At 51.2% G+C, this 26,931-nt stretch overlaps 1 protein-coding gene across 11 annotated transcripts in view; it reads left to right on the top strand.

The window, feature by feature from the left end:
• The window catches only part of ITGAX (integrin subunit alpha X), a 29,898-nt gene extending 2,967 nt beyond the window's left edge, over positions 1–26,931 (top strand). For 3 of the 11 annotated variants that reach the window (XM_063611906.1, XM_063611905.1, XM_063611913.1), the window contains 25 exons: positions 1,551–1,681; positions 1,770–1,915; positions 2,160–2,313; positions 2,913–3,063; positions 3,685–3,758; positions 3,924–4,053; positions 4,556–4,698; positions 4,880–5,020; positions 5,110–5,319; positions 12,329–12,459; positions 12,579–12,742; positions 12,874–13,028; positions 13,627–13,758; positions 13,847–13,920; positions 14,490–14,631; positions 18,203–18,319; positions 18,404–18,483; positions 18,586–18,669; positions 23,374–23,452; positions 23,563–23,670; positions 23,788–23,871; positions 24,072–24,185; positions 24,329–24,430; positions 24,702–24,812; positions 25,672–26,931. In XM_063611906.1, coding sequence (XP_063467976.1) covers positions 1,551–1,681; positions 1,770–1,915; positions 2,160–2,313; positions 2,913–3,063; positions 3,685–3,758; positions 3,924–4,053; positions 4,556–4,698; positions 4,880–5,020; positions 5,110–5,319; positions 12,329–12,459; positions 12,579–12,742; positions 12,874–13,028; positions 13,627–13,758; positions 13,847–13,920; positions 14,490–14,631; positions 18,203–18,319; positions 18,404–18,483; positions 18,586–18,669; positions 23,374–23,452; positions 23,563–23,670; positions 23,788–23,871; positions 24,072–24,185; positions 24,329–24,430; positions 24,702–24,812; positions 25,672–25,749 — 3,035 coding nt within the window. In that variant the 3' untranslated portion in view covers positions 25,750–26,931. The remainder of the gene's footprint in view (positions 1–1,550; positions 1,682–1,769; positions 1,916–2,159; positions 2,314–2,912; positions 3,064–3,684; positions 3,759–3,923; positions 4,054–4,555; positions 4,699–4,879; positions 5,021–5,109; positions 5,320–12,328; positions 12,460–12,578; positions 12,743–12,873; positions 13,029–13,626; positions 13,759–13,846; positions 13,921–14,489; positions 14,632–18,202; positions 18,320–18,403; positions 18,484–18,585; positions 18,670–23,373; positions 23,453–23,562; positions 23,671–23,787; positions 23,872–24,071; positions 24,186–24,328; positions 24,431–24,701; positions 24,813–25,671) is intronic. The other 8 variants (XM_063611907.1, XM_055297845.2, XM_063611908.1 and 5 more) reach the window with 5 other exon arrangements.

Below are 26,931 nucleotides of genomic sequence, written 5' to 3'. Positions count from 1 at the left end.
GGTGGAGGCCTCTGGGGCAGAGGGGATGCTGAGAGGTCGCATGGAAGGGGGTTTCCTCTCCAGGTGCTGGAAGAGCGTCTCTTCTCAGGACAGATGCTGCCTTCACACAGGAGGGGAGTGGGGGCCTGTATTTAAGCTGAGAACAGAACAGGCCCAGTGTGTGGCTGTTGCCTGGGATGATTTGTTCAAAATATTAACAATCAAGGCAGGAGGGTCGTTTGAGGCCTGGAGTTTGAAACCAGCCTGGGCAACATAGTGAGACCTCATCTCTACAAAAAATAAATATAAAATACAGAGTAGCTTGGCATGGTGTTACATACCTCTAGTCCCAACTACTGGGGAGGCTTAGGCAGGAGAATCGCTTGAGCCCGGGAGTTGGAGGCTGTAGGGAGCTTTGATTGCGCCACTGCACTCCAGCCTGGGTGACAGAGCGAGACTCCATCTCAATTAAAAAAAAAAAAAATTAACAAAACTACCATTCAGCACTGAGCAGTGAGGACAAACACTGGCTAGGGACTGGTGCCAGTTTGTGTCATTGCTGGTAGGGTGACGTTGAGGGAGGAAGGAGGGATGGGTCCAGGGAGGGGCACAGATATCCAGGGTGGTGGAGGGGGAGGCCCTCTGCTTCCTACCATCTGAATTGGAGAAATCTTCCTGTTTTTGTTTTTTTTTTTTCTTTTTTTTTTCGAGACAGTCTTACTCTGTCACTGAGGCTGGAGTGCAGTGATACAATCACAGCTCACTGCAGCCTCCAACTCCTGGGCTCAAGTGATCCTCCCACCTCAGTCTCCAGAGTAGCTGGGACCATAGAGAAGAGCTACCACGCCCAGCTGATTTTTAACAATTTTTAGTAGGTGTGAGGTCTAACTATGTTGTCCAGGCTGATCTTGAAATCCTAGGCTCAAGCAATTCTCCTGCCTAGGCCTCCCAAAGTGCTTGGATTACAGGAGTAAGTCACTGCACCCCGGTCTGACCTTCACTTTTTTGTCGACGGGGCTGAGCAGCTTCATCACAGCCTTTTTTATTTTTTATTTTTTTGAGATGGAGCCTCACTCTGTTGCCAGGTTGGAGTGCTGTGGCACGATCTCAGCTCACTGCAACCTCCACCTCCCAGGTTCAAGCAATTCTGCCTCTGCCTCCCGAGTAGCTGGGACCACAGGCGCGTGCCACCACACCCAGCTAATTTTTGTATTTTTAGTAGAGACGGGGTTTCACCATGTGGGCCAGCATGGTCTCGATCTCCTGACCTCGTGATCCACCCACCTCGGCCTCCCAAAGTACTGGGATTACAGGCGTGAGCCACTGTGCCCGGCCCATCACAGCCTCTTTAGGCAACTTTAAGAGAATGAAGGGCCTTGTTCTAGGCAAGGGGTTAGGGAAGCCCTGCCCCTGATGAGGGGAGGACCCAGGGTGTGGAGCCTGACTCCCATCGCCAGACTAGGGGCTTAGGGGAGGAAGGGTTTTGGGAGAGTGAGCTCTTATGGCCAAGAGGCCACAGTCCTGGACTTCCGGAGTGTCCCTTGGAGGACTGGTGTCACCTCCTTCCCCAGAGTGCCCAAGACAGGAGCAGGATATTGTGTTCCTGATCGATGGCTCAGGCAGCATCTCCTCTGGCAACTTTGCCACGATGATGAACTTCGTGAGAGCTGTGATAAGCCAGTTCCAGAGACCCAGCACCCAGGTGTGCCATTGGGGGAGGGAGGCTGCTGGGGATGGGTGCTTGGATCTTGGTGAAATGGCCTCAGCCCTGCCCTGTGTGCTTCTCCCAGTTTTCCCTGATGCAGTTCTCCAGCCGATTCGAAACACACTTCACTTTCGAGAAATTCAGGCGCAGCTCAAACCCCCTCAGCCTGTTGGCTTCTGTTCGCCAGCTGGGAGGGTTAACATACACGGCCACCGCCATCCAAAAAGTCGTGTGAGTCCTGACTTCTTCCAGGCACAGTCCCAAAGCACCCAGGTCTTCCCTTGGGCCTCATCTGTCTCCATGAGAAGGGGACAGGCAGGGACCGAAATTCAGCCTGTGATACCCTTGTCAAGCTGGGGCCTCTGGGTGGGACTGGGGCCTCCCGAAGGAAAAGGCATCTTCTCATTTTCACGAGGGCACCAGGGGCTAGTGTGGTTTTGTTCACAGGCCTCTAAGACCTCTTCTTTCCTGATAGGCACCAATTGTTCCATGCCTCATATGGGGCCCGTAGGGATGCCACCAAAATTCTCATTGTCATCACTGATGGGAAGAAAGAAGGCGACGGCCTGGATTATAAGGATGTCATCCCCATGGCTGATGCAGCAGGCATCATCCGCTATGCAATTGGGGTAGGGTGTGGGATGGCTTCCCCCTTCTCCCACGGCTTCCTCTCAGGGCAACTTCCCTTTCTATGTATTTTCTTTTCTCTTTGAGACAGGATCTTGCTCTATCACCCAGGAAGTGGTGCAATCCTAGCTCACTGCAGCCTCGAATTCCTGGGCTCCAGTGATCCTCCCACCCCAGCCTCCCCAGTAGCTGGGACCACAGGCATGTGCCATCAAGCCTGGCTATTTTCTTTTTGGTTGAGATGGGGTCTTGCTATGTTGCCCAGGCTGGTCTCAAATTCCTGGCCTCAAGCAATTCTACCACCTTGGTCTCCCAAAGCACAGGGATTACAAGTGTGAACCACTGCCAACAACATCCCTTTCAAAGATAGAAACACCAGCTCTCTCTGCTCTTACTGCCTTAAGGATGAAAACTCTGCCCCAGACTGGAGACCATGATCTTTTCTCCTAAACTCCCTGATGCCGTCCGGGCTTCGTGTTTCTCCTGTGTCCACAGGGTGTAATCATGTTGATCTTGTGGGGTTATTGGAGGATGTTGCACCCAGTGCACACAGGCACATTTGATTTATTATTTTTACTGAGTTGATCTTTTCTGGGGACAGGTTGGATCAGCTTTTCAAAACACAAATTCTTGGAAAGAATTAAATGACATTGCATCGAAGCCCTCCCAGGAACACATATTTAAAGTGGAGGACTTTGATGCTCTGAAAGATATTCAAAACCAACTGAAGGAGAAGATCTTTGCCATCGAGGGTGAGTCTGAAGGGAGCTCTTCGCTTGGGGAATCCTCAGCCGTTAACACCTTTTCACTTAGAACCCGAGGCTCCGTGAAACAGGTAGACAGCATCCCGGTACTCCTGCTTTGCGGGGACCCTGATAGCCACGTCTGTCAGCTTGTCCCCACTGACGTCCCCCAGCACTGTCAGAGCCGCCCCAAAGTGGCCCCAGGATGGCCCTGCTCCCCACAGAGAATGATCTCACACCACCACCGGCTCCACTGCAGAACAAAAAGCAGTGCCAGGCCCAACCTAGGAGACCCTTCCACCCATACTGGGCCCTACCCAGCCCACGTCCCACCAGCCACTCACTCCCCTGGGCAAGGGGCACACGGACACCTGGCCCCCTCGGGTCTGCATGTAGACCTGTGGGGGGCCCTGATGAGGACCAGATCGGTGCTGCCATCGCTGTCCACATCCATGGAGCAGAGGGGGGCCCCGAAGTCGGAGCTGATCTGGAGGGCAGAGCCTGGTCCCTGTCACAGGCACCAGCTCTCCCTGTAGCCTCCAGTCTTAGCTTCTCCTAAAGCTGAAGTGTTCTTGGACCTGGCAAAGCCCGTCTCCCTCCCTGGCACTCAAGCGTCATGCCTTCCCCCAGGTACAGAGACCACAAGCAGTAGCTCCTTCGAATTGGAGATGGCACAGGAGGGCTTCAGCGCTGTGTTCACGCCTGTAAGTAGGGCCCCTTAGGCCGATGATGTGCTGTAAGGGGAGGGGGAGCAGGGAAGGCCAGGGTGGGTGTCAGGTGGGTAAGAGGCGCGGGCGGAAGGCATATCTCTGGTACAGGCTGTCTTCCTGCTCCGGCCTCTGTTCAGCCCTGGAATCCTTTTCTCCCAGGATGGCCCCGTTCTGGGGGCTGTGGGGAGCTTCACTTGGTCTGGAGGCGCCTTCCTGTACCCCCCAAATATGAGCCCCACCTTCATCAACATGTCTCAGGAGAATGTGGACATGAGGGACTCTTACCTGGGTGAGAAACAGCCAGGGGTTGGGGACAGGTGGGAGATGCACTGCCCAGGGTGGGGTCCAGGGTTCTGGGGAAGGGGGATGGGGGCTGTGCTGCCTGGGGTGGGTTCCAGGGTTCTGGGGAGGAGGGATGGGGGGCTGTGCTGCCTGGGGTGGGGGTCCAGGGTTCTGGGGAGGGGAGATGGGCGCTGTGCTGCCTGGGGTGGGTTCCAGGGTTCTGGGGAGGGAGGATGGGGGCTGTGCTGCCTGGGGTGGGGGTTCAGGGTTCTGGGGAGGGGAGATGAGGGCTGTGCTGCCTGGGGTGGCGGGCCTGGGGAGGGGAGAAGGGGGCTGCGCTGCCTGGGGTGGGTTCCAGGGTTCTGGGGAGGGAGGATGGGGGCTGCACTGCCCAGGGTGGGGTCCAGGGTTCTGGGGAGGGGGGATGGGTGCTGTGCTGCCCGGGGTGGGGGTCCAGGGTTCTGGGGAGGGGGAATGGGGGCCTTTGTGCTGAGGCCTGGGCCCCTCAGGTTACTCCACCGAGCTGGCCCTCTGGAAAGGGGTGCAGAGCCTGGTCCTGGGGGCCCCCCGCTACCAGCACACCGGGAAGGCTGTCATCTTCACCCAGGTGTCCAGGCAATGGAGGATGGAGGCCGAAGTCACGGGGACCCAGGTTGGGCGTGACAGGAACCAAAGGGGAGAATGAGGGTGGGGACAGTGGCCGGGGCTGGGGAGAGGATGGAGGGGCTTTGAGGGCCTTGGGGGAGGTCCTGGTACCTGGGGAGAGGTGGGACCTGGCCCACAGGGCTGCCTCTGGCAGGGACAGGCAGCATGATCCAGGCTCTGTCCTCCAGATCGGCTCCTACTTCGGGGCTTCCCTCTGCTCCGTGGACATGGACAGTGACGGCAGCACCGACCTGGTCCTCATCGGGGCCCCCCATTACTACGAGCAGACCCGAGGGGGCCAGGTGTCTGTGTGTCCCTTGCCCAGGGGGGTGAGTGGCTGATGGGCCTGGGCTGGGTGGGGTCTGGTGTGGGTGGAGGGGTTGGGCGGGTTGGGCCTGGCACTGCTTTTGTTCTGCAGTGGAGAAGGTGGTGGTGTGATGCTGTTCTCTACGGGGAGCAGGGCCACCCCTGGGGTCGCTTTGGGGCGGCTCTGACAGTGCTGGGGGATGTGAATGGGGACAAGCTGACGGACGTGGCCATCGGGGCCCCAGGAGAGGAGGAGAACCGGGGTGCTGTCTACCTGTTTCACGGAGTGTTGGGACCCAGCATCAGCCCCTCCCACAGCCAGGTGAGGCCGTGTCCCATTTCTGTCACTAGAGCAGCCTGCTTCTTGCCTCTCCCACTCTGTCATACTGGAAAACTCCTTTTTTACTTTTTCCTACCTCCCTTGCCCAGCTCTGAGCACCTTGTAGTAGTGGCGTGGTCTCAGCTCACTGCAACCTCCGTCTCCCAGGTTCAAGCGATTCTCTGCCTCAGCCTCCAGAGTAGCTGGGATTACAGGCATGCACCACCATGTCCGGTTAATTATTGTATTTTAGTAGAGACAGGCTTTCGCCACGTTGGCTAGGCTGGTCTTGAACTCCTGGCCTCAGCTGATCTGCCTGTCTCGGCCTCCCAAAGTGCTGGGATTATAGGCGTCAGCCATGATGCCCAGGCCCCTTCCAGTTTTACAAGGTACACAGGTCAGGCACAGAAAACCCATTTTACAGATGGAATCTGGGACACTGGGAAGACAAGGGCCTTGGTTTGTTGGAGGTTCAGAGTGGGTCCAAGACGGCGAAGGGTGCTCTGGCCTCCTGACCTCTAACCCGGTGCGCAGTCTTCCGGCTCCCTGCTGCTCACCACTTAGGTCCAGCTGTTTCAACCTTCCCTTCCACTCGCCCCTCGCCTCCCTGGGTGCTACATGATTTTATTCCCTTCCTGCCATCGAGGTCCCACCAAATGCCCATCCATCCCTGCAGCCGCCCTCCACCCAAGGGAGCAGGTTCCCTGAGAACAAAGGGCTGCTTTTCTTGGCAAAAGTCAAGAAAGCCCTGTTAAAAAATAGGCAAAGGGGCTGCTCCAAGTGGCTCAGATCTGTAATTCCAACACTTTGGGAGGCCGAGGCAGGAGAATCACTTGAGGCCAGTAGTTTCAGGCCAGCCTGGGCAACACAGGGAGACCCCATCTCTAGAAAAAATTTTAAAAATTAGACAGGCATTGTGGTGCTGTAGTAACTCTAGTCCCAATTACTCGGGAGGCTGAGGTGGGAGGTCACCTGAGCCCAGGAGGTTGAGGCTGCAGTGAGCTATGATTGCGTCACTTCACTTCAGCCCAGGTAAAAGAGCACAATCCTGTGTCAAAAAAAAAAAAAAAAGGGGGGGGGGGCAAAGGATTTGGATAGGGATAGACGTTTCTCCAAAGAAGAGGTACAAAGGGCCAATGAGTGCATAAAATGATTCTCAATGTCATTAGTAATCAGCAAATCGAACCCAGGAGGCGGAGCTTGCAGTGAGCCGGGATTGCGCCACTGCACTCCAGCCTGGGTGACAGAGCGAGACTCCGTCTCAGAAAAAAAAAAAAAAAAAAAAAAAAAACTATAACTATAATGAGATGCCACTTCTCACCTACTAGAATGGCTAGAAACAAAGGCAGATAATGACAGGTGTTGGTGAGGTTGTGGAGAACGGGGCATCCTCCCGCACTGCTGGGGATGATGTAAATCCACGCAGCTGCTTTGGAAATCAGTATGGCAGGTCCTCAAAACATTAAACACAGGCTGGGCACAGTGGCTCATGCCTGTAACCCCAGCACTTTGGGAGGCCGAGGCGGGTGGATAACCTGAGGAGTTTGAGACCAGCCTGGCCAACACAGTGAAACCCCATCTGTACTAAAAATACAAAAAAAAAAAAATTAGCTGGGCATGGTGGTGGATGCCTGTAATCCCAGCTACTCGGGAGGCTGAGGCAGGAGAATCTGTTGAACCTGGGAGGTGGAGGTTGTGGTAAGCCGAGATTGCGGCACTGCACTCCAGCCTAGGCAACAAGAGCAAAACTCTGTCTCAAACAAACAAACAAAAAGTTAAACATAGAGTTGCCATGTGATCTGGCAATTCCACCTATAAAACATGCTAAGTGAGGGAAGCCAGACACAGAAGGCCACATGTATTCAGGCCAAATGTCCAGAACAGGCAGATCTGTAGAGACGGAAAGTAGATGAGCAGTTTCACAGGGCTGGGTGTGGGGGAAAGTCAGGGGCATGAGGGTAACTGCTAATGGGTGTGGAGTCTCTTTTTGGGGTAGTGGAAATGTTCTAAAATTGATTGTGGTAGTGGTTTCACACCTCTCTAAACATACGAAAAGCCACTAAGTCATATACTTTAAAGGGGTGAGTTGTGTGCTATATGGTCTATAGCTCAAAAAAGCTGTTACCAAAAAGAAAAAAGTGCCAAGGAAGGTCCCTGCAGTTCTGTCACACACCAGCTGTCTGATCTTTGACAGGTAACTCACCCTCTCTGTGCTCAGTTTTCTCACTGGTAAAATGGTGATACTAATAGAACCAACCTTATTGAGCTGCTGCTGTGAGGATTAAATGAGTTAGTATGCATGAAGTGCTTATCACAGTGCCTGGCACACAATAGGTGTCATGTTGTTATAATCTGTTTTAATTATCATTAAGATAGTTTAACAACTGGCCAGGCGCGGTGGCTCTCGCCTGTAATCCCAGTACTTTGGGAGGCTGAGGCAGGCAGATCACTTGAGGTCAAGAGTTCCAGACTAGGCTGGCCAACATGGGGAAACCCTGTCTCTACCAAAAATACAAAAATTGGCTGTGCGTGGTGGCGCATGCCTGTAATCCCAGCTACTCGGGAGGCTGAGGCAGGAAAATGGCTTGAACCCAGGAGTCGGAGGTTGCAGTGAGCTGAGATTGCGCCACTGCACTCCAGCCTGGGTGATAGAGTGAGACTCCATCTCAAAACAAACAAACAAACAAACAAACAAACAAAAAACACATAGTTTAACAACTGAAAGGGAATCTAAAGAAGAGGGTGAAAGACTGTTGAGAATAACAAGGGCCCACGTGTTGTCATGAAACTGCAAAGAGTTCGTACCAATTCCCACGACCCAGCACATGCAGGCATACCTTGTTTTATGTGCTTTGCAGATACTGCATTTTTTACACGTTGAAGGTAGGCAGCGACCCTGCACTAAGCAAGTCTATCAGTGCTGTTTTCCCAGCTGTGTGCACTCACTTTGTGTCTCTGTGTTACGTTTGGTAATTCTCACAGTTTCAAACTTTTTTGTAACTATCATGTCTGTGATGGTGATCTGTGACCAGTGATCTTCGATGTTACTATTGTCCTCGTTTTGGGGCACCATGAAGCATGTCCATATATGAAGGTGAACTTCATCAATGTGTGTGTTCTGACTGCTCCACCACCGATAGCTCCCCTGTCTCTCTCTCCGTCTCCTGTGGCCTCCCTATTCCCTGCAATGCAATGATACTGAAATTAAGCCAAATAATAACTCTACAATGGTCTTCAAGTGTTCAAGTGAAAGGAAGAGTCACATGTCTCTCACTATTTATTTATTTATTGAGGCAGGGTCTCACTCTGTCACCCAGCCTGGAGTACACTGGTGTGATCTTGGCTTACTGAAACTTCCCCCTCTGGGGTTCAAGTGATTCTCCTGCCTCAGCCTCCTGAGTAGCTGGCATTACAGGTGGGTGCCACCATGCCTGGCTAATTTTTGTGTTTTTAGTAGAGATGGGGTTTTGCCATGTTGGCCAGGCTAGTCTCGAACTCCTGACTCTAAGTGATCTGCCTGCCTTGGCCTCCCAAAGCACTGGGATTACAGCGTGAGCCACCATGTCTGGCCACATATCTCTCACTTTAGATCAAAACCTAGAAATGATTAAGCTTGGTGAAGAAGTCATGTCAAAAGCCAACACGGGCTGAAGGCCTTTTGCACCAAACAGCCAAATTCTGAATGCAAAGAAAAAGTTATTGAAGGAAATTAAGAGTGCTACTCCAGTGAACATATGAATGATAAGAAAGTGAAACAGCCTAATTGCTGATATGAAGGAAGTTTGAGTGATCTGGATGGAAGATCAAACCAGCCACAACATCCCCTTAAGCCAAAGCCTAATCCAGAGCAAGATCCGAATGCTCTTCAATGCTATGAAGGGTGAGAGAGGTGAGGAAGCTGCAGAAGAAAAGTTGGAAGTCAGCAGAGGTGGAAGTCAGCAGGGTTCATGAGGTTTAAGGAAAGAAGCAATCTCCACAACATAAGAGCACAAGGTGAAGTAGCAACTACAGATGGAGAAGGCGCAGCAAGTTCTGATGAAGGTGGCTACACTCAACAACAGGTTTTCAATGTAGATGAGATGGCCATCGATGGAAGAAGATTCCATCTATGACTTTCAGAGAAGTCAATGCCTGGCTTCAAAGCTTCAAAGGACAGGCTGACTCTCTTGTTAGGGGCTAAAGCAGCTGGTAGGACTTCAAGGTATAGCCAGTGCTCATTTGCCATTTGGAAAATCCCAGGGCCCTGAAGAATGATGCTAAATCCACCCTTCTTGTGCTCTAGAAATGGAACAAAGCTGGGGTGACAGCACGTCTGTTTACAGCATGGTTGACTGTTTTAAGCCCATTCTGGAGACCTGCTGCTCAGAAAAATAGATTTCTTTCCAAAGTTTGCTGCTTATTGACAGTGCACCTGGTCACCCAAGAGCTCTGATGGAGATGTGCAAGGAGATTAGTGTTGTTTCCATGCCTGCAAACACAACACCCATTCTGCAGTCCATGGACCAAGGAGTAATTTCGACTTTCAAGTCTCATTATTTCAGAAATACATTTCATAAGGCTATAGCTGCCATAGATAGTGATTCTTCTGATGGATCTGGGCAAAGTCAATTGAAAACCTTCTGGAAAAAAATTCACAATTTTAGGTGCCATTAAGAACATTCGTGATTCATGAGAGGGGGTCAAAATATCAACAGTAACAAGAGTTTGGGAGAAGCTGATTCCAATTCTCACGGATGACTTTGAGTGGCTCAAGGCTTCAGGGGAGGAAGTGACTGCGGATGTGGTGGAAATAGAGAACCAGAATTAGAAGTGGAGCCTGAATTGCTGCGGTCTCGATGAAACTTGCACAGATGAGGACCTGCTTCTTACGGATGAGGAAAGAAAGTGTTTTTTTTTTCAGATGGAATACATTCCTGGTGAAGATGATATAAATATTGTTGAAATGACAACACAAGATTAAGCATATTACATAAACGGGCCGGGCACAGTGGCTCACCCCTGTAATCCCAGCACTTTGGGAGGCTGAGGTGGGCAGACCACTTGAGGTCAGGAGTTCGAGACCAGCCTGGCCTACATAGGGAAACCTCATCTCTACTAAAAAAATTAGCTGGGTGTGGTGGTGGATGTCTATAATCCCAGCTACTCAGGAGGCTGAGGCAAGAGAATCGCTTGAACCTGGGAGGCAAAGGTTGCAGTGAGCCCAGATCACACCACTGCACTCTAGCCTGGGCGACCGAATGAAAGTGTGTCTCAAAAAAAAAAAAGAAGAATATTATATAAATGTAGTTGATAAATCAGCATAGAATTTGAGAGGATTGACTCCAACTTTCAAAGAAGCTCTACTGTGGGCAAAATGTTATCAACCAGCATCGCATTCTCCAGAGAAATTTCATGAAAGGAAGAGTCCATCCAGGCAGCAAACTTCCTCACTGTCTTATTCTAGGAAATTGCCATAGCCACCCCAACCTCCAGCAGTTGCCACTGTTATCAGTCAGCCATGTCACCATCAGGCAAGACCCTCCACCAGCAAAAAGATTATGCCTTGCTAAAGGCTTAAATGATTGTTAGCATTTTTTTACCAATCAAATATTTTATTTTTATTTTTGAACTTTTATTTTAGATTTAGAGGGGGTACCTCTAGCCTTTGTAGACTCCCTCAGTAATTGGGAAATTTCTCTTTTTATTTTGTTATTATTCCTTTTTTTCTTTTCTTAATTTTTATTGTTTAGAGGCAGAGTCTCATCATGTCACTCAGGCTGGAGTGCAGTGGCACAATCATAGCTGACTGCAGCCTCGAATTCCTGGGCTCAAGAGATCCTCCTGCCAAAGCCTCCTGAGTAGCTGGGACGACAGGCACAAGCCAGTGTGCCCTGCCCATTATTATTACATTTTTTTTTTTTTTTCAAGACAGAGTCTCGCTCTGTCACCCAGGCTGGAGTGCCGTGGTGCAATCTCCACTCACTGCAACCTCCGCCTCCCGGATTCAAGCGATTCTTCTGCCTCAGCCTCCTGAGCAGCTTGGATTGCAGGTGTGTGCCATCATGCCCAGCTAATTTTTGTATATTTAGTAGAAACGGGGTTTCACCATGTTGGCCAGGCTGGTCTGGAACTCCTGACCTCAGATGACCCACCCGCCTCGGCCTCCCAAAGTGTTGGGATTACAGGCATGAGCCACCACGTATGGCTATTATTATTACTTTTAATGTCTGCTAGTTCCAGGGTGCACAGAGATTTAAAGGGCACATTCTTCCAGGGACTGGGCATAACATGAGCACTGGGAATGAAGGTGATAGGTTCTACAGGGGAGGCAGTGCCCGGGAGGGTGGATCTGGGTGTGGGTGCGACCACTCCCTACCCCACCCCAGCTTTTTCTTGTCCTTTGACGAGACAGTGACAGCAAGAAACAAAAAGGGGACTTGGGCCTGGGGTCGGATGGTCTGGTGTTAGGTCTGGAGTCGGCCTCTTAAAGGCTACATGGGGTTGACACTGTCCCAAACCTCTCTCCTGCATCTTTGCAACTAGGGAGGTGAGGTTGGACGAACTCTGAGGTCCCTTTCAGCCTTAATACTAATTGTGATATATTATTGACTGCTGGCCGTATCCTGGGTGCTGTTCTAAGAACCGTAGGAATTCCTCTCCTGCGCACGGCTAAACTCTGAGCTAATAGTATCATTATGTGAAAGATGAGGAAACGGAGGCACAGACAGATTGAGTCCTTGCCCTCAGCCTCGTGGCTCATACGTGGAGGAGTCAGAATTGGAACTAGAGACTGATTGAATGAATGACACTCGGGTCACCAGGACACCCTTCCAATCTCCACTCTTACATCTGTTTCTTAGCAATCATCTCCCAACTCCTACCTCCTCTTTGCAGGTTCTTCTTGGTGACATCTGTTCACAACTCACCCCTTCTCTCCCTTTCCGACGGTCCTACCTCCATATTCCCCTTGTTACTTATTTCCAACTTCTTCCCTCACTTTCCATCTTGATTCACCCTTCTCTCTTCTGGCCAGCGGATCGCCGGCTCCCAGCTCTCCTCCAGGCTGCAGTATTTTGGGCAGGCTCTGAGTGGGGGTCAAGACCTCACCCAGGATGGACTGGTGGACCTGGCTGTGGGGGCCCGAGGCCAGGTGCTCCTGCTCAGGTGAGAGCAGCCTTTCTCGGAGGCTCCCCAGGTGGTCCTAGGTCCAGATGGGGGTGCCCACCCCACGTGGTGCTCCCAGGAGCCGATGGCCTGTCCTCAGCTCGGTGCTCTGCCCGCAGGACCAGACCTGTGCTCTGGGTGCAGGTGAGCATGAAGTTCATACCTGCCGAGATCCCCAGGTCTGTGTTTGAGTGTCGGGAGCAGGTGGTCTCTGACCAGATCCTGGGACAGTCCAGCATCTGCCTTTACATTGACACACGTTCCAAGAACCTGCTTAGGAGCCGTGAGTCCCCTCTCCTCCAACCCAGGACACCATGACCTCTGGAGGCCCCCATCCCAGGCCCTGTCTCCCACCCTGCCCATTGTCCACCCAAGGAGTTCCTGTCTCAACGCTGTCCCTGCGACTGCCTACAGGTGACCTCCAAAGCTCTGTGACCTTGGACCTGGCCCTCGACCCTGGCCGCCTGAGTCCCCGTGCCACCTTCCAGGAAACAAAGAACCGGAGTCTGAGCCGAGTTCGAGTCCTCGGGCTGGAGACACACTGTGAAAACTTCAACCTGCTGCTCCCGGTGCGTCTGGGCATGAACGTGGGTGGCGGCCACGCTGGGGCTGGCAGAAGGCAAGGCAGGGAGAGAACAGGCTGCATTCCGGCCTCCCTGTGGCTCAGCCCAGCACAGCACCAGCCATGCAGGACATGCTTACTGCTTGTTAGCCAGAGAGTGAGTGAGGGAGCAAATGAGTGATGAGATTGGCTGCAATTGCCAGGGGCCACACGGTTGGATTTCAGGAAAGAGAATTGGGCAGCCTGAGAGAGCTCTGGGGCTTCCGGCTGGGCTTTTTTTCAGGCATTCACTGGACACGCGTTTTTCCAGCTGCTCCTGGGAGACAGGCCCTGCCCTGGGGGCCAGGGGCATAGGGGTGGCCAAAACAGTCATTGCTGATCGGGAGGTCTGGGGGGAGGAGGAAAAAAACAAAGACAAACCAGGGGAGAGAACAGAGAGGGTGTCAGGGAGGCCTCCTGAAAGCGGTGACGCTGAGCAGGCCCTGGAGGAAGCGGAAGCCGCGTGGGAGCTGGGCAGGGGCAGGATAAGAACTGTGGATGGGGCCGAGCGCAGCTCTGCACAGTGCTTCCCTTACCCTCCGCTGTCCCCCACACCCGTCCCCCAGACCTGCGTGGAGGACTCTGTGACCCCCATCACCTTGCGTCTGAACTTCACGCTGGTGGGCAAGCCCCTCCCTGCCTTCAGAAACCTGCGGCCTATGCTGGCCGCCGATGCTCAGAGATACTTCACGGCCTCCGTGAGTCCTGGCGCTGGGGTCTCCCAGAGAGGGCGCACAGCGTGAGGCCTGGGTTTTGGAGAAAACCCCCCGTTGCCTTCCCACGCAGCTACCCTTTGAGAAGAACTGTGGAGCTGACCATATCTGCCAGGACGATCTCGGCATCTCCTTCAGCTTCCCAGGGTGAGCGCCCCCACCTTAGACCTGCCCTACTGCCCCAGCCTCCTTCCTGGAATCTGGGACTCCTGTCTCTGGCTCTCCCTAACATTGTCTCATTCTATACTCAAAACCCAGGTGTCTTGGCTGGCACGGTGGCTCACGCCTGTAATCCCAGCACTTTGGGAGGCCGAGGTGGGAGGATCTTTTGAGGCTAGGAGTTAGGGATCAGCCTGGGCAACAGAGCGAGAACCCATTTCCACAAAAACAAAACAAAACAAAACAACAACAACAAAAAAATCACTTGAGTGTGGTAGAGCATGCCTATAGTCCCAGCTACTTGGGAGGCTGAAGCTTAAGGATTGCTTGAGCTCTGGAGTTGGAGGCTGCAGTGAGCCATGATCACGCCACTGCACTCCAATCTGGGTGAAAGAGCAGGACTCTGTCTCTCAAAAAAAAAAAAAAAAGAGGAAGAAGAAGAACCCAGGTGTCCTGTCCCCTGTCTGTCTCCCACATCCCCACCCACCCTTTTATCCCAGACCATTTCTAGCCTCAGTCACAGAATCATCTTCTCCTTCCCCTCCCCTGATACCCAGCTTGAAGACCCTGCTGGTGGGGAGTAACCTGGAGCTGAACACAGAAGTGATGGTGTGGAATGACGGGGAAGACTCCTACGGAACCACCATCACCTTCTCCCACCCGGCAGGACTGTCCTACCGCTACGTGGCAGAGGGCCAGGTGCTCCCTCTGGGGAAGGAGGAGGAGGCTGGGCTGGGCATTAGTGTAGATTCCCATGCGGTTCAGAACCTGGGCTGGGCTTGGAGGTGGTAGTGCCATCTGGGGCACGCCTCCGCTCGTGTGGTGTGCAACTTTGGGCATCACAGTTTAAGGACACTAACTATCAGGAATGATTTCCTGAGAGGCCACTAATGTGGAGACAGACGGGAACCTCCCCAAATTTCTTTCTATTCCATATTATATCAATATTCCTTTTTTAAAGGAAAACATATCTCAGCCTTCAAATATTTTAAAACACTGTTCTGTAGAAGCAAGGGGTTGAATTTATTGGTCACTCTACATTAAGGCTTGGCAACCTTTTTCTATAAAGGGCTAGATAGTAAATATTTCAGCTTCGTGGTCCACGTGGTCTGTGTCACAGCTGCTAACCTCTGGTGTTGTGGAATGAAAGCAGCCATTGACATGGATGAGTTTATGAATGAATATACCTGCGATGCAGTAAAACTTTATAAAAATAGGTAGTGGCTGTTGTTTGCCCATCTCTGCTTTAGAATGCAGAACTAGGACCACAGGGAGTCAAAGAGAACCAGATTTTTTAAACAAAAGTGTTATTATGGCTGGGAGTGGTGGCTCATGCCTGTAATCCCAGGACTTTGGGAGGCTGAGGCAAGCGGATCACCGGAGGTCAGGAGTTTGAGACCAGCCTGGCCAACATGGTGAAACCCCATCTCTATGAAAAATACAAAAATCAGCTGGGTGTGGTGGCGGGCGCCTGTGATCCCAGCTACTGGGGAGGCCAAGGCGGGAGAAGTGCTTGAACTCGGAAGACGGAGGTTGCAGTGAGCCGAGATTGTGCCACTGCACTCCAGCCTGGACAACAGAGTAAGACTCTGTCTCAAAAAAAAAAAAGTTATTAAGAAAAAGTTAAAACATTTACAAAAGTAGAAAGTAGTTCAACAAAACTCCCCAAAACTTGTCACCTAAATTCAACAATTAGCAACATTTTGCCACGTTTGTTTCATCAATTGTTCCCCTTTGCTAAGGTATTTTCTTTCTTTCTTTATTTTTGAGACAGGGTTTCGCTCTGTCACACAGGCTGGAGTGCAGTGGCACAATTTCAGCTCACTGTAGCCTTGGCCTCCTGGGCTCAGGAGATCCTCCCATCTCAGCCTCCTGAGTAGCTAGAACCACATGCACACACCACCACGCCTGGCTAATTTTTTTATTTTTTTGTAGAGTTGGGGTCTTACCATGCTGCCCAAGCTGGTCTCTAACTCCTGGGTTCAAGCAGTCCTCCCATCTTAGCTTCCCAAAGTGTTGGAGTTACAAAAATGAGCCACTGTGCCTGACCTGCTAAAGTATTTTAAAACAAATCTCAGACATGAGGGTCATTGTACTCCTCGTTATTCACTCTGCTATGGTTTGAATGCATCACCCAAAGTTCATGTGTTGGACACTTAATCCCCAATGTAACAGTGTTGAAAGGTGAAACCTTTAAAAGGTGATTCAGTTATGAGGGCTTTGCCCTCATGAATGGATGAATACTATTATCTCAAGAGTAGATTAGTTATTTCAGGAGTGGGTTTCCTTCCTTCCCTCCCTCTCCCTCCCTCCCTCCCTCCCCTTTCTTTTTCTTTTTCTCTTTCTTTCTTTCTTTCTTTCTTTCTTTCTTTCTTTCTTTCTTTCTTCTTTCTTTCTTTCTTTCTTTCTTTCTTTCTTTCTTTCTTTCTTTCTTTCTTCTCCTTCCTTCCTTCCTTCCTTCCTTCCTTCCTTCCTTCCTTTCTTTTTCTTTCTTTCTTTCCTTGAGAGGGTCTTGCTCTGTTGCCCAGGCTGGGGTGCAGTGGCACGATCTTGGCTCACTGCAGCCTCTGACTCCCAACTTCAAGCAATTCTTGTGCCTCAGCCTCCTGAGTAGCTGGGATTACAGGCACCCACTGCCACGCCCAGCTAAGTTTTGCATTTTTAGTAGAGATGGGGTTTCACCATGTTGGGCAGTCTGGTCTTGAACTCCTGACCTCAAATAATCCACCTGCTTCGGCCTCCCAAAGTACTAGGATTACAAGTGTGAGCCACGGAGCCTAGCCCAGGAGTGGGTTTCTAATTAAAGGATGAGTTTGGCCCCCTTTCCCTCTCACCCTCACATGCGCTGTCTTGCACATGCAGCACAAAGGCCCTCACCAGATGCTGGTGCCATGTTCTTGGACTTCCCAGCCTCCAGAACCACAAAGCTTCTATTGATACATTACCTAGTTTGCGGTAAACTGTTATAGCAGCAGGGAACAGACAAAGACACACTCTATAGTTCTGAACAATGGGGACCTCTTATATGACCTCAACACTGTTATCACACCCAATGAAATAAGTGATTCCTTGGTATTAAGATCATAGTCAAAATTCTGTAATTGTCTCAAAAATATCTTTTACTTCTGGTCTATTTGAATGAAAATTCGAACTAGGTCCACACATGATGTTTGGTTGTTATTTCTGCTGTCTCTCTTAGTCTAATATTCCCAATGGAAGCGCATTTTGATTAACGTAGAAAAGAACACAGCAGGAAAGGCCATCTCTTGCATGTGAGGGGTGATCACTGTCAATGAAAGTGCTCCTAGACATATCAACCAAATGTAATGGGTGGACCTTTGTTGAATATTGATTTTAACAAATGAGCTGTAAAATAACATTTTTGGAGACAATCTAAGAAAATAGAACATGACCAGTATATTGGTATATTAAGGAGTAATTGTTAATTTTGTTGGCTGTGATTTATTGGATCTGTGGTTACATTTAAAATATCCTTATCTGTTGGTGGTATACACTGAAGTATTTCTAGATGAAACAATATGGTGTTTGGAATGTGCTTTAAAGTGTTCAGAAAGAGAACATAGTAGAAAAAAGAGTAGAAAAATGTTGGTTACTTAAAATGAGTGATGGTTATATGGGGTTGATTTTCCAGTCTCTCTATTTTTGAATGTGTTTCAAATTTTCCATAATAAGAGGCCTTTAAAATAACAATAAAAAGGTGAACATTTTAATACATTTGAGGTTTCTACTTTGGAAGAAAGTTTGACCAGATAGCTATGGGGGAGCTTTTAAAAACGTAGCCTTGGCTGGACATGGTGGCTCACACCTGTCATCCTAGTGTTCTGGGGGGCCAAGATGGGAGGATTGCTTGAGGCCAGGAGTTCAAGACCAGCCTGGGCAATATAGTGAGATCCCATCTATAACAAATATTTTTTTTAAATTAGCCAGGCATGGTGGTGGTGTGTGCCTGTAGTCCTAGCTACTCGGGAGGCTGAGGCAAGAGGATGGCTTGAGGCCAGAGTTTGAGGCTGCAGTGAGCTGTGATTGCATCACTCCTTTCTAGCCTGGGTGACAGAGTGAGACCTGGTCTCAAAAAACAAACAAACAAACAAACAAAAACATAAGCTTAAGGTGGGCTCCAGGAAGCTTCATCACTACTTCTTGGCGTGTCTTTGGAATGCTGTTATATTAGGTTGGTGCAAAAGTAATTGTGGTTTTTGCCATTGCTTTCCATTTCAACTAATACTCCTCTACTTTTTCTCATGCCTAGAAACAAAGGCAGCTGCGTTCCCTGCGCCTGACATGTGACAGCGCCCCAGCTGGGAGCCAGGGCACCTGGAGCACCAGCTGCAGAATCAACCACCTCATCTTCCGTGGTGGTGCCCAGGTCAGCCTGGCTTCTGTCCCCTCGCCACTCCCCTGCCCCACCCTGTCTTTACTGCTCTGTGACCTCTCAGTTCCTTTTCCTCAGATCACCTTCGTGGCTACCTTTGACGTCTCCCCCAAGGCTGTCCTGGGAGACCGGCTGCTTCTGACAGCCAATGTGAGCAGGTGAGCCGGGCCAGGCCAGGGGCAGTGCCCCTCATCTCCAGCCTCACACCCCATTTTCCTCCTCTGGGGCCTTTGGCAACTGGGTCTCTCCTCTTTCTCCAGTGAGAACAACACTCCCAGGACCAGCAAGACCAGCTTCCAGCTGGAGCTCCCGGTGAAGTACGCCGTCTACACTGTGGCTAGCAGGTCAGCAGGTACCCCACTGCAGGAAAAAAGGCTCTTTTCTCTGACCCTGATGGGGGTGGATCTCACCCCCTGCAGCAGCTGAACATGAGATGTTTTAAGTTTTGTGTGGTAGATAATACTGCCAGCAGCACTTACCAGTCAACACATTTGTTTTGTTTTGGTTTTTATTTCCTTTTATCTTTGATTCTATTATTATTATTATTATTGTTTTTTGAGACAGAGTTTGCTCTTGTTGCCCAGGCTGGAGTGCAATGGCATGATCTCGGCTCACTGCAACCTCCACCTCCCGGGTTCAAGTGATTCCCCTGCCTCAGCCTCCTGAGTAGCTGGGATTACAGGTGTGTGCCACCACACCCAGTTAATTTTTGTATTTTTAGTAGAAACGGGGTTTCACCATGTTGGCTAGGATGGTCTCCAACTCCTGACCTCAGGTAATCCACCCGCCTCGGCCTCCCAAAGTGATGGGATTATAGGCATGAGCCACCATGCCCAGCCTATTTTCTAAATTTTTATTTCAACTTTGATGTTAGATTGGGGGGTACCTGTACAGATTTGTTACATGGGAATATTGCATGATGCTGAGGTTTGGGGTACAAATCCCACCACTCTGGCAGTGAATGCAGAACCCAATAGGTAGTTTTTCAACCCATGCCCCTCCCTGCACCCTCCAGTGGACCACAGTGTCTATTGTTTCCATCTTTGTGTCCATGTTTGCTCACTGCTTACCTCCCACGTGTAAGTGAGAACATGTGGTGTTTGATTTTCTGTTCCTGCACTAATTTGCTTAGGATTATACTCCAGCTCCATCCATGTTACTGCAGAGGACATGACTTCATTCTCTTCATGGCTGCATAGTATTCCGTGGTGTATATGCACCGTGTGTATGTACATTTTCCTTATCCCACGGATGGGCATCTAGGTTGATTCCATGTCTTTGCTATTGTGAATAGCACAGCAATGAACATATGAGTGCATGTCTCTTTTTGGTAGAATGATTTATTTTTGGGAAAGGGGGGATATATCCACTAATGAGATTGCTCGCTCAAATGGTAGCTCTGTGTTTAAGTTTGTTGAGAACTTAAACTACTTTCCACAGTAGCTGAGCTAATTTCCTTCCCCACCAACAGTGTGTAAGGGTCCTTTTTCTCTGCAGCCTCATCAGCATCTGCTGTTTTTGACTTTTTAATAATATTCACTCTGACTGGTGTGAGATGGTTTCTCATTTTGGTTTTGATTTGCATTTCTCTGATGACTAGTAAGGCTGAGCATTTTTTCATACATTTTTTGGCCGCTTGTATAATGTTCTCTTTATTTTACTTTTTTGTTAATGTGTTATTACTGAAACACCATATATATTATTTTGAGAAGTGTCTGTTGGTATCCTTTGCCCATTTTTTTTTTTGAGATGGAGTCTTGCTTTGTTGCCCAGGCTGGAGTGCAGTGGCGTGATCTTGGCTCACTGCAACCTCTGCCTCCCAAGTTCAAGTTCAAGCGATTCTTCTGCGTCAGCCACTGGAGTAGCTGGGATTACAGGCGTGCACCACCACGCTCAGCTAATTTTTGTATTTTTAGTGGAGACAGGGTTTCATCATGTTGGCCAGGCTGGTTTCGAACTCCTGACCTCAAGTGATCCACCCACCTCGGCCTCCCAAGGTGCTGGGATTCTGGGCGTGAACTATCATGTCTGGCTGTCAACAAGTGTTTATTGTGGGCTAGTTATGATAATAATAATTGTGATGTTATTATCATTATATCCCAGTTTTAATAGAGGTTACTGAGGCCTTTCTCAAAAGCACCAAGATTCTCTTGGCTTCCCCAGGAGATATGAGACATGTCCCTACCTTTGATCTTCTTCTAAGCCTCACTGGGGAGCAGCATCCAAGCCCGAATTCCATCTAGGGCCACTGTGGTTCTGTATTACAGGGGCGCAGGGGATGTGGGTTTCCGAGATGGGGCTAGGACCCCTTGTGAGGAGAGGCCTCAGTTAACACGGAAGGGTCCACAGCATCGAGGGGCCCTTGGCATCTGGACAGGACATTTCTTCTTGTCTTGGGAATACACTTGTACACTGCAGGGCTTTTAGAAGCCCCTCTTCCTCTTCCTAGTACCCTTGGGGAAGGATAGGGACAGATGGCCTGCCTGCCACAGAGGCTGTATGTCAGGGAGAAGCTGGATAAAAATATAGGGCCAGCTGGGTGGGGCGGCTCATGCCTGTAATCCCAGCACTTTGGGAGGCTGAGGCGAGTGGATCACCTGAGGTCAGGAGTTTGAGACCAGCCTGGCCGTGGCCAACATGGAGAAACCCCATCTCTACTAAAAACACAAAAATTAGCTGGGCGTGGTGGCAGGCGCTTGTAATCCCAGCTACTTGGGAGGCTGAGGCATGAGAATCACTTGAACCCGGGAGGTGGAGGCTGCAGTGAGCCGAGATTGCACCATTGCACTCCAACCTGGGCGACAAGAGGAAAACTCTGTCTCCAAAAAAAAAAAAAAAAAAAAGGGCCTTGAAACGCTGTCAGAGAGGGTGAGATGGTGAGATAAGGTGTTTGAAACTAAAAGGTCAAGTGTTTCAGCAGACACCTTCCTTCAACCAATGCTTTCCTCGAATTTGCTGTGTGCCAGGCAGGGTGCTGTGGTTATTTTCCATACATTCATTTGACATTCATCGAAGAGTTACTGAGCCCCCATTACGTGTGATCCAAACCAGACATGAACCCTCGCCCTTGTGGGGTGTGCCTTGCTGGATGTTCTCCTGTGCCTGGTGTTTCCCACCCTCACCTGCACCTGCATGCGTGGAGGCTCCCAGCCAGGTGCACGCTCTGAGCTCATGTGCTGGGGTGTGCCCCAGGCTCTCATAGCCCTTGGCAGGGGACCCACAGGCAGGGGTCACCTCCTCTAGGCATGTGTGGTCCACAGCTTGGCCACACACGGCAGATGTGACTCTGTGGGTTAGGGCACAGGGAGTGCCAGGTTGGGGCAGTTTTGGGGGAGGCCAAGGTGGGAGGATCGCTTGAGGCCAGGAGCTCAGGATCAGCCTGGGCAATATAGTGAGACCCTAGCTCTACAAAAAATTGGCAGAGGAGGAATGAGGCTTCACAGTAGGCGTGGTGGGCTGGCGTTTGGACTATGCCAGCTAGAGGACAGGTGCTAGAAGAGTGAAGCAGTGAGGCAGTGGTGAGACCGGCCACCTGTGTGATGGTCCCAGCTGCCTACCAGGTCTCCAGGCTTGTGCCCAAAAAGGGCTCAGGAGGTGTTAAACTGAGACCTCATGAAGAGTCTGCTGTGGGCCCTCCCTCACCTCCAAGCCCCAGGCCCGGAAAAGCCAAGGAAATGGGAAAAAAGGGCCCCCGGGGAGGGATGTGGGGGACTGGGAAGGGGCAATGCTCAGTAGCATTTGGTCAACAGCGTCAGCCTGGGCCACCCCTGTGCTGAGTCCCACAAAGCCCTGGCATCCTACATCCCCACAAAGGGCTGGAAGGAAAGCGGAGGGGCAGGCCCTGGCCCCTGCTCTCCTGCAGTCAGTGGCAGAGCTCTCTGCTCCGTTCATTGCACTGACTACCCAGCCCCACCGGCAGCCTCCTCTACAGGCAGCTATGAGCTCTTTGCACTCATTTTTTTTTTTTTTTAAGAGCCCAGGTCTTGCTCTGTTGCCCAGGCTGGAGTGCAGTGGTGTGATCACAGCTCACAGCAGCCTTGAACTCCTCTTGGGCTCAAGCGAGCCTCCCACCTCAGCCTCCCAAGCAGTTGAGACTACAGATGTGTGCCACCACGCCTGGCTAATTTAAAAAATTGTTTTGGAGAGATGGAGTCTCGCTATGTTGCCCAGGCTGATCTTGAACCCTGGCCTCAACTGATCCTCCCACCTCAACCTCCCAAAGTGGTGGGATTGCAGGTGTGAGCCACTGCACTCAGCCAATTAGCACTTGTTTGAAGCCCAGCCGTGCTTTTCTAGACTCTCTCTTTTTTTGTTTTTTGAGACCAAGTCTCATCGTGTTGCCCAAGCTGGAGTGCAGTGGCACCGTCTCTGCTCACTGCAACCTCCGCCTCCTGACTCCAAGCAATTCTCGTGCCTCAGCCACCCAAGTAGCTGGGATTACAGGCACCCGCCACCACACCTGGCTAATTTTTGTATTTTTAATAGAGACGGGGTTTCTCCATGTTGGCCAGGCTGGTCTTGAACTCCTGACCTCAGGTGATCTGCCTGTCTCAGCCTGTCAAAGTGCTGGGATTATAGGCGTGAGCCCTGTGCCTGGCCTCTAAACTCTCTCTCTCTTTTTTTTTGAGAGAGAGAGTCTTGCTCTGTCATTCAGTGGCGTGATCTCGGCTCACTGCAAACTCTGTCTCCCGGGCTCAAACAATCCTCCTGTCTCAGCCTCCCGAGTAGCTGGGATTACAGATGCACACCACCACGCCCGGCTAATTTTTGTATTTTTAGTAGAGACAGGGTCTCACCATGTTGGCCAGGGTGATCTCAAACTCCTGATCTCAGGTGATCTGCCCATCTGAGCATCTCAAAGTGCTGGGATTACAGGCATGAGCCACCGCGCCTGGCCTCTAAGCTCTCTTATAACCTAACTCAGCCACAGCCCTCATTCCAGGACATGCCAAGGCCCCGCCGACCACCTGTCCTCTCATGCTGTAGCCAATGCCTTCTGCAGATGCCCCGTGGTAGTTCACATCCACCTATGCCTCTTCTCTCTCCAGCCACGAACAATTCACCAAGTACCTCAACTTCTCAGACTCTGAGGAGAAGGAAAGCCGTGTGGCCATGCACAGATACCAGGCAGGTGGTGGAGACGCAGGAGCCTGGGCTGGTGTGGGAGGCTGGGAGCCGGAGACTGGGGAGGGATGTGGGCTTCGGCGTGGGCTCTGCCCTCAGTGCCCTCTGTGCAGGTCAATAACCTGGGACAGAGGGACCTGCCTGTCAGCATCAACTTCTGGGTGCCTGTGGAGCTGAACCAGGAGGCTGTGTGGATGGATGTGGAGGTCTCCCACCCCCAGGTACCCAAGGACTGCATGTGGCTCCTCCACGAATGTCCTTTCTACCTGGATTCCTTGTGCTCCATGTGGGTCCTTGATGTCCCAGCTAAGACACTTGTTCTCTGCATTTTCCCCCAGAACCCATCCCTTTGGTGCTCCTCAGAGAAAATTGCACCCCCAGCATCTGACTTCCTGGCGCACATTCAGAAGAATCCCGTGCTGGTGAGGAGGGCTCTGGGCCAGCCCTCACTGTAGGCCACACATCAGAGGAATTTAACCCAGGAGTTCATGTTCCACATCCATCCTGCTGAAGTACCCTCTTGCATTCGGATATGGCTGCTGCCCTCAAATCACACCGTGTAATGCTGCCTCCCACCTTCACACTCATCTTTCTCAGCCCCATGCTATTTATCTGCCCCCAGGACTGCTCCATTGCTGGCTGCCTGCGGTTCCGCTGTGACGTCCCCTCCTTCAGCGTCCAGGAGGAGCTGGATTTCACCCTGAAGGGCAACCTCAGCTTTGGCTGGGTCCGCCAGGTGTGTGGGTGCAACGACAGAGCCCCTGCCCCAGACTCAGGCGGGACCTGGCATGTCTGTGCCCATCTGCAAGCCAGGGCATCCCCAGAGCTCTGAGCCTCCCCCGGAGCCAGTTCCACAGGTTTCTCCCCACCCCTTGGCAGACATCGCAGAAGAAGGTGTCGGTTGTGAGTGTGGCTGAAATTACATTCAACATATCCGTGTACTCCCAGCTTCCAGGACAGGAGGCATTTATGAGAGCTCAGGTAGAGACCGTGTGGGGGGCAGTGACGAGGCTGGAAAGAGGGCCCCTAGGTCTACATCTGTGGTGCTGGGTGGGGGTTTGCAAGCCTGGGGGGAGGTGGGTGAAGGTCTCTGGGCAGGAGAGCTGTCCCTAAGGGCACAGGTGCTGCTGTGTCTCACCTCTTGGAACAGGGCCTGGGGAAGGAGGGGAGGGAGTTAAAGGTTGGGGAGCCTGGGAGGAGTCTGGGATAGCAGGAGGACGGGAGCGCTCTGACAGGGTCACTTCCACTTCAGACGACAACGGTGGTGGAGAAGTACGAGGTCCACAACCCCACCCCCCTCATCGTAGGCAGCTCCATTGGGGGCCTGCTGCTGCTGGCACTCATCACAGCGGTACTGTACAAAGTGAGTGTTTTATGCCACTCTTGACATAACCAGCATCTGGTCCCGCTCTTTTTGCAGAGTGAGAAGGAGCTCACTTTGAAGGCAGAGGCACATTCTTACTGGGTCACTTCATATGAGAAACTGCCTCCCACCTGCAATGTCACCTGTCCCTGGTGGCCCCCTACTTTGTGATTCCCAGGCTTCCTCTAATCTTTCTCCCTTTCTTTCCTGCTCTTCTCCATCATTCTATGTGTTTCCCTTGACAGCAGATTATCATATAAAAGCACAGACCTGGGTTTGAATATCGACATCACCACGGGTTCTTTTTGTCTTTGACCATAGGCCAGTGTCTGCTCCACTCTGGGCCTTGATTTCTCAATGTGAAGGTGATTCTACCCCAGCTCACAGAATTTTGGCTAAATCTAGGCTGGGCGTGGTGGCTCATGGCTGTAATCCCAATAGTTTGGGAGACCAAGGCAGGTGGATCACTTGAGGTCAGGAGTTAGAGACCAGCCTGGCCTACCCGGTGAAACCTCGTCTCTACTAAAAATACAAAAATTAGTTGGGCATGGTGGCAAGTGGCTGTAATCCCAGGTACTGAGGAGGCTGAGGCAGGAGAATTGCTTGAACCCAGGAGGTGGAGGTTGCAGTAAGCCGAGATCACGCCACTGCACTCCAGCCTGGGCAACAGAGTGAGACTCCATCTCAAAAAGAAAAGAAGTTTGGCTAAATCTGGATGACATGATGCATGTGAAGTTCCTAGTGCAGTGCTTTGAACCTAGCAAGGATTCCAGAAATAGTGACCCCACCCCCTCAGTCATCTCTTTTCTTCTCTTCCACTGAATGGACTTCCTGAGTTTCTTCTTCGTCCTCCCCCCAGGTTGGCTTCTTCAAGCGTCAGTACAAGGAAATGATGGAGGAGGCAAATGGACAAATTGCCCCAGAAAACGGGACATAGACCCCCAGCCCGCCCAGTGAGAAATGATCCCCTCTTTGCCTTGGACTTCCTCTCCCCCGCGAGTTTTCCCCACTTACTTACCCTCACCTGTCAGGCCTGAGGGGGAGGACCCATTGCACCACCGAGAGAGGCTGGGATGAGCCTGCTTCCTGTCTTTGGGAGAAAACACCTTGCTTGGGAAGGGGCCTTTGTCTTGTCAAGTTCCAACTGGAAACCCTTAGGACAGGGGCCCTGCTGTGTTCCCCAAAGGACTTGATTTGCATTTTCTACTAGAAATACATGGACAATACCCCCAGGCCTCAGTCTCCCTTCCCCCATGGGGCACGAATGATCTTTTCTTTTCTTTTTTTCTTTTCTTTTCTTTTTTCTTTCCTTCCTTCCTTCCTTCCTTCCTTCCTTCCTTCCTTCCTTCCTTCCTTCCTTCCTTCCTTCCTTCCTTCCTTTCTTTCTTTCTTTCTTTCTTTCTTTCTTTCTTTCTTTCTTTCTCTTTCTTCTTTCTTTCTTTCTTGAGACGGAGTCTCGCTCTGTCACCCAGGCTGGAGTGCAATGGCGTGATCTCGGCTCACTGCAACCTCCGCCTCCCGGGTTCAAGTAATTCTGCTGTCTCAGCCTCCTGAGTAGCTGGGACTACAGGCACACGCCACCTCACCCAGCCCGATCTTTCTAAAATACCGTTCTGAACACGCTGCTCATCCCCACCTGTCTTCAACGGCTCCCCGTTACCCTCAGGACAATGTCTGAACTCTCCAGCTTCGCGTGAGAAGTCCCCTTCCATCCCAGAGGGTGGGCTTCAGGGCGCGCAGCATGAGAGGCTCTGTGCCCCCATCACCCTCGTTTCCAGTGAATTAATGTCTTGTCAGCATCAGCTCAGGGCTTCATGGTGGGGGTCTCAGTTCCGATTTCCCAGGCTGAGTTGGGAGTGAGATGCCTGCATGCTGGGTTCTGCACAGCTGGCCTCCCGCGTTGGGCAGCATTGCTGGCTGGGAGGGAGGAGCGCCCTCTAGGGAGGGACACGGCCCCGATGCGGCTGCAGCTCACCCAGCCCCAGGGGCAGAAGAAACCCAACCACTTCTATTTTTTGAGGCTACGAATATAGTAACTGAAGAAATGCCACGACACGATTATTTTTTTTAAAAATGTACTTTAAATTTTTGTGTTAATAAATTAAAACACGCACAAAAA

The sequence above is a fragment of the Symphalangus syndactylus genome, chromosome 11 (genome assembly GCF_028878055.3).
Source record: "Symphalangus syndactylus isolate Jambi chromosome 11, NHGRI_mSymSyn1-v2.1_pri, whole genome shotgun sequence".
NCBI classification, from domain to species: Eukaryota; Metazoa; Chordata; class Mammalia; order Primates; family Hylobatidae; genus Symphalangus; species Symphalangus syndactylus.
Note: the sequence above shows the minus strand (reverse complement) of the source record. Positions and strands in the feature narration are given on the sequence as shown.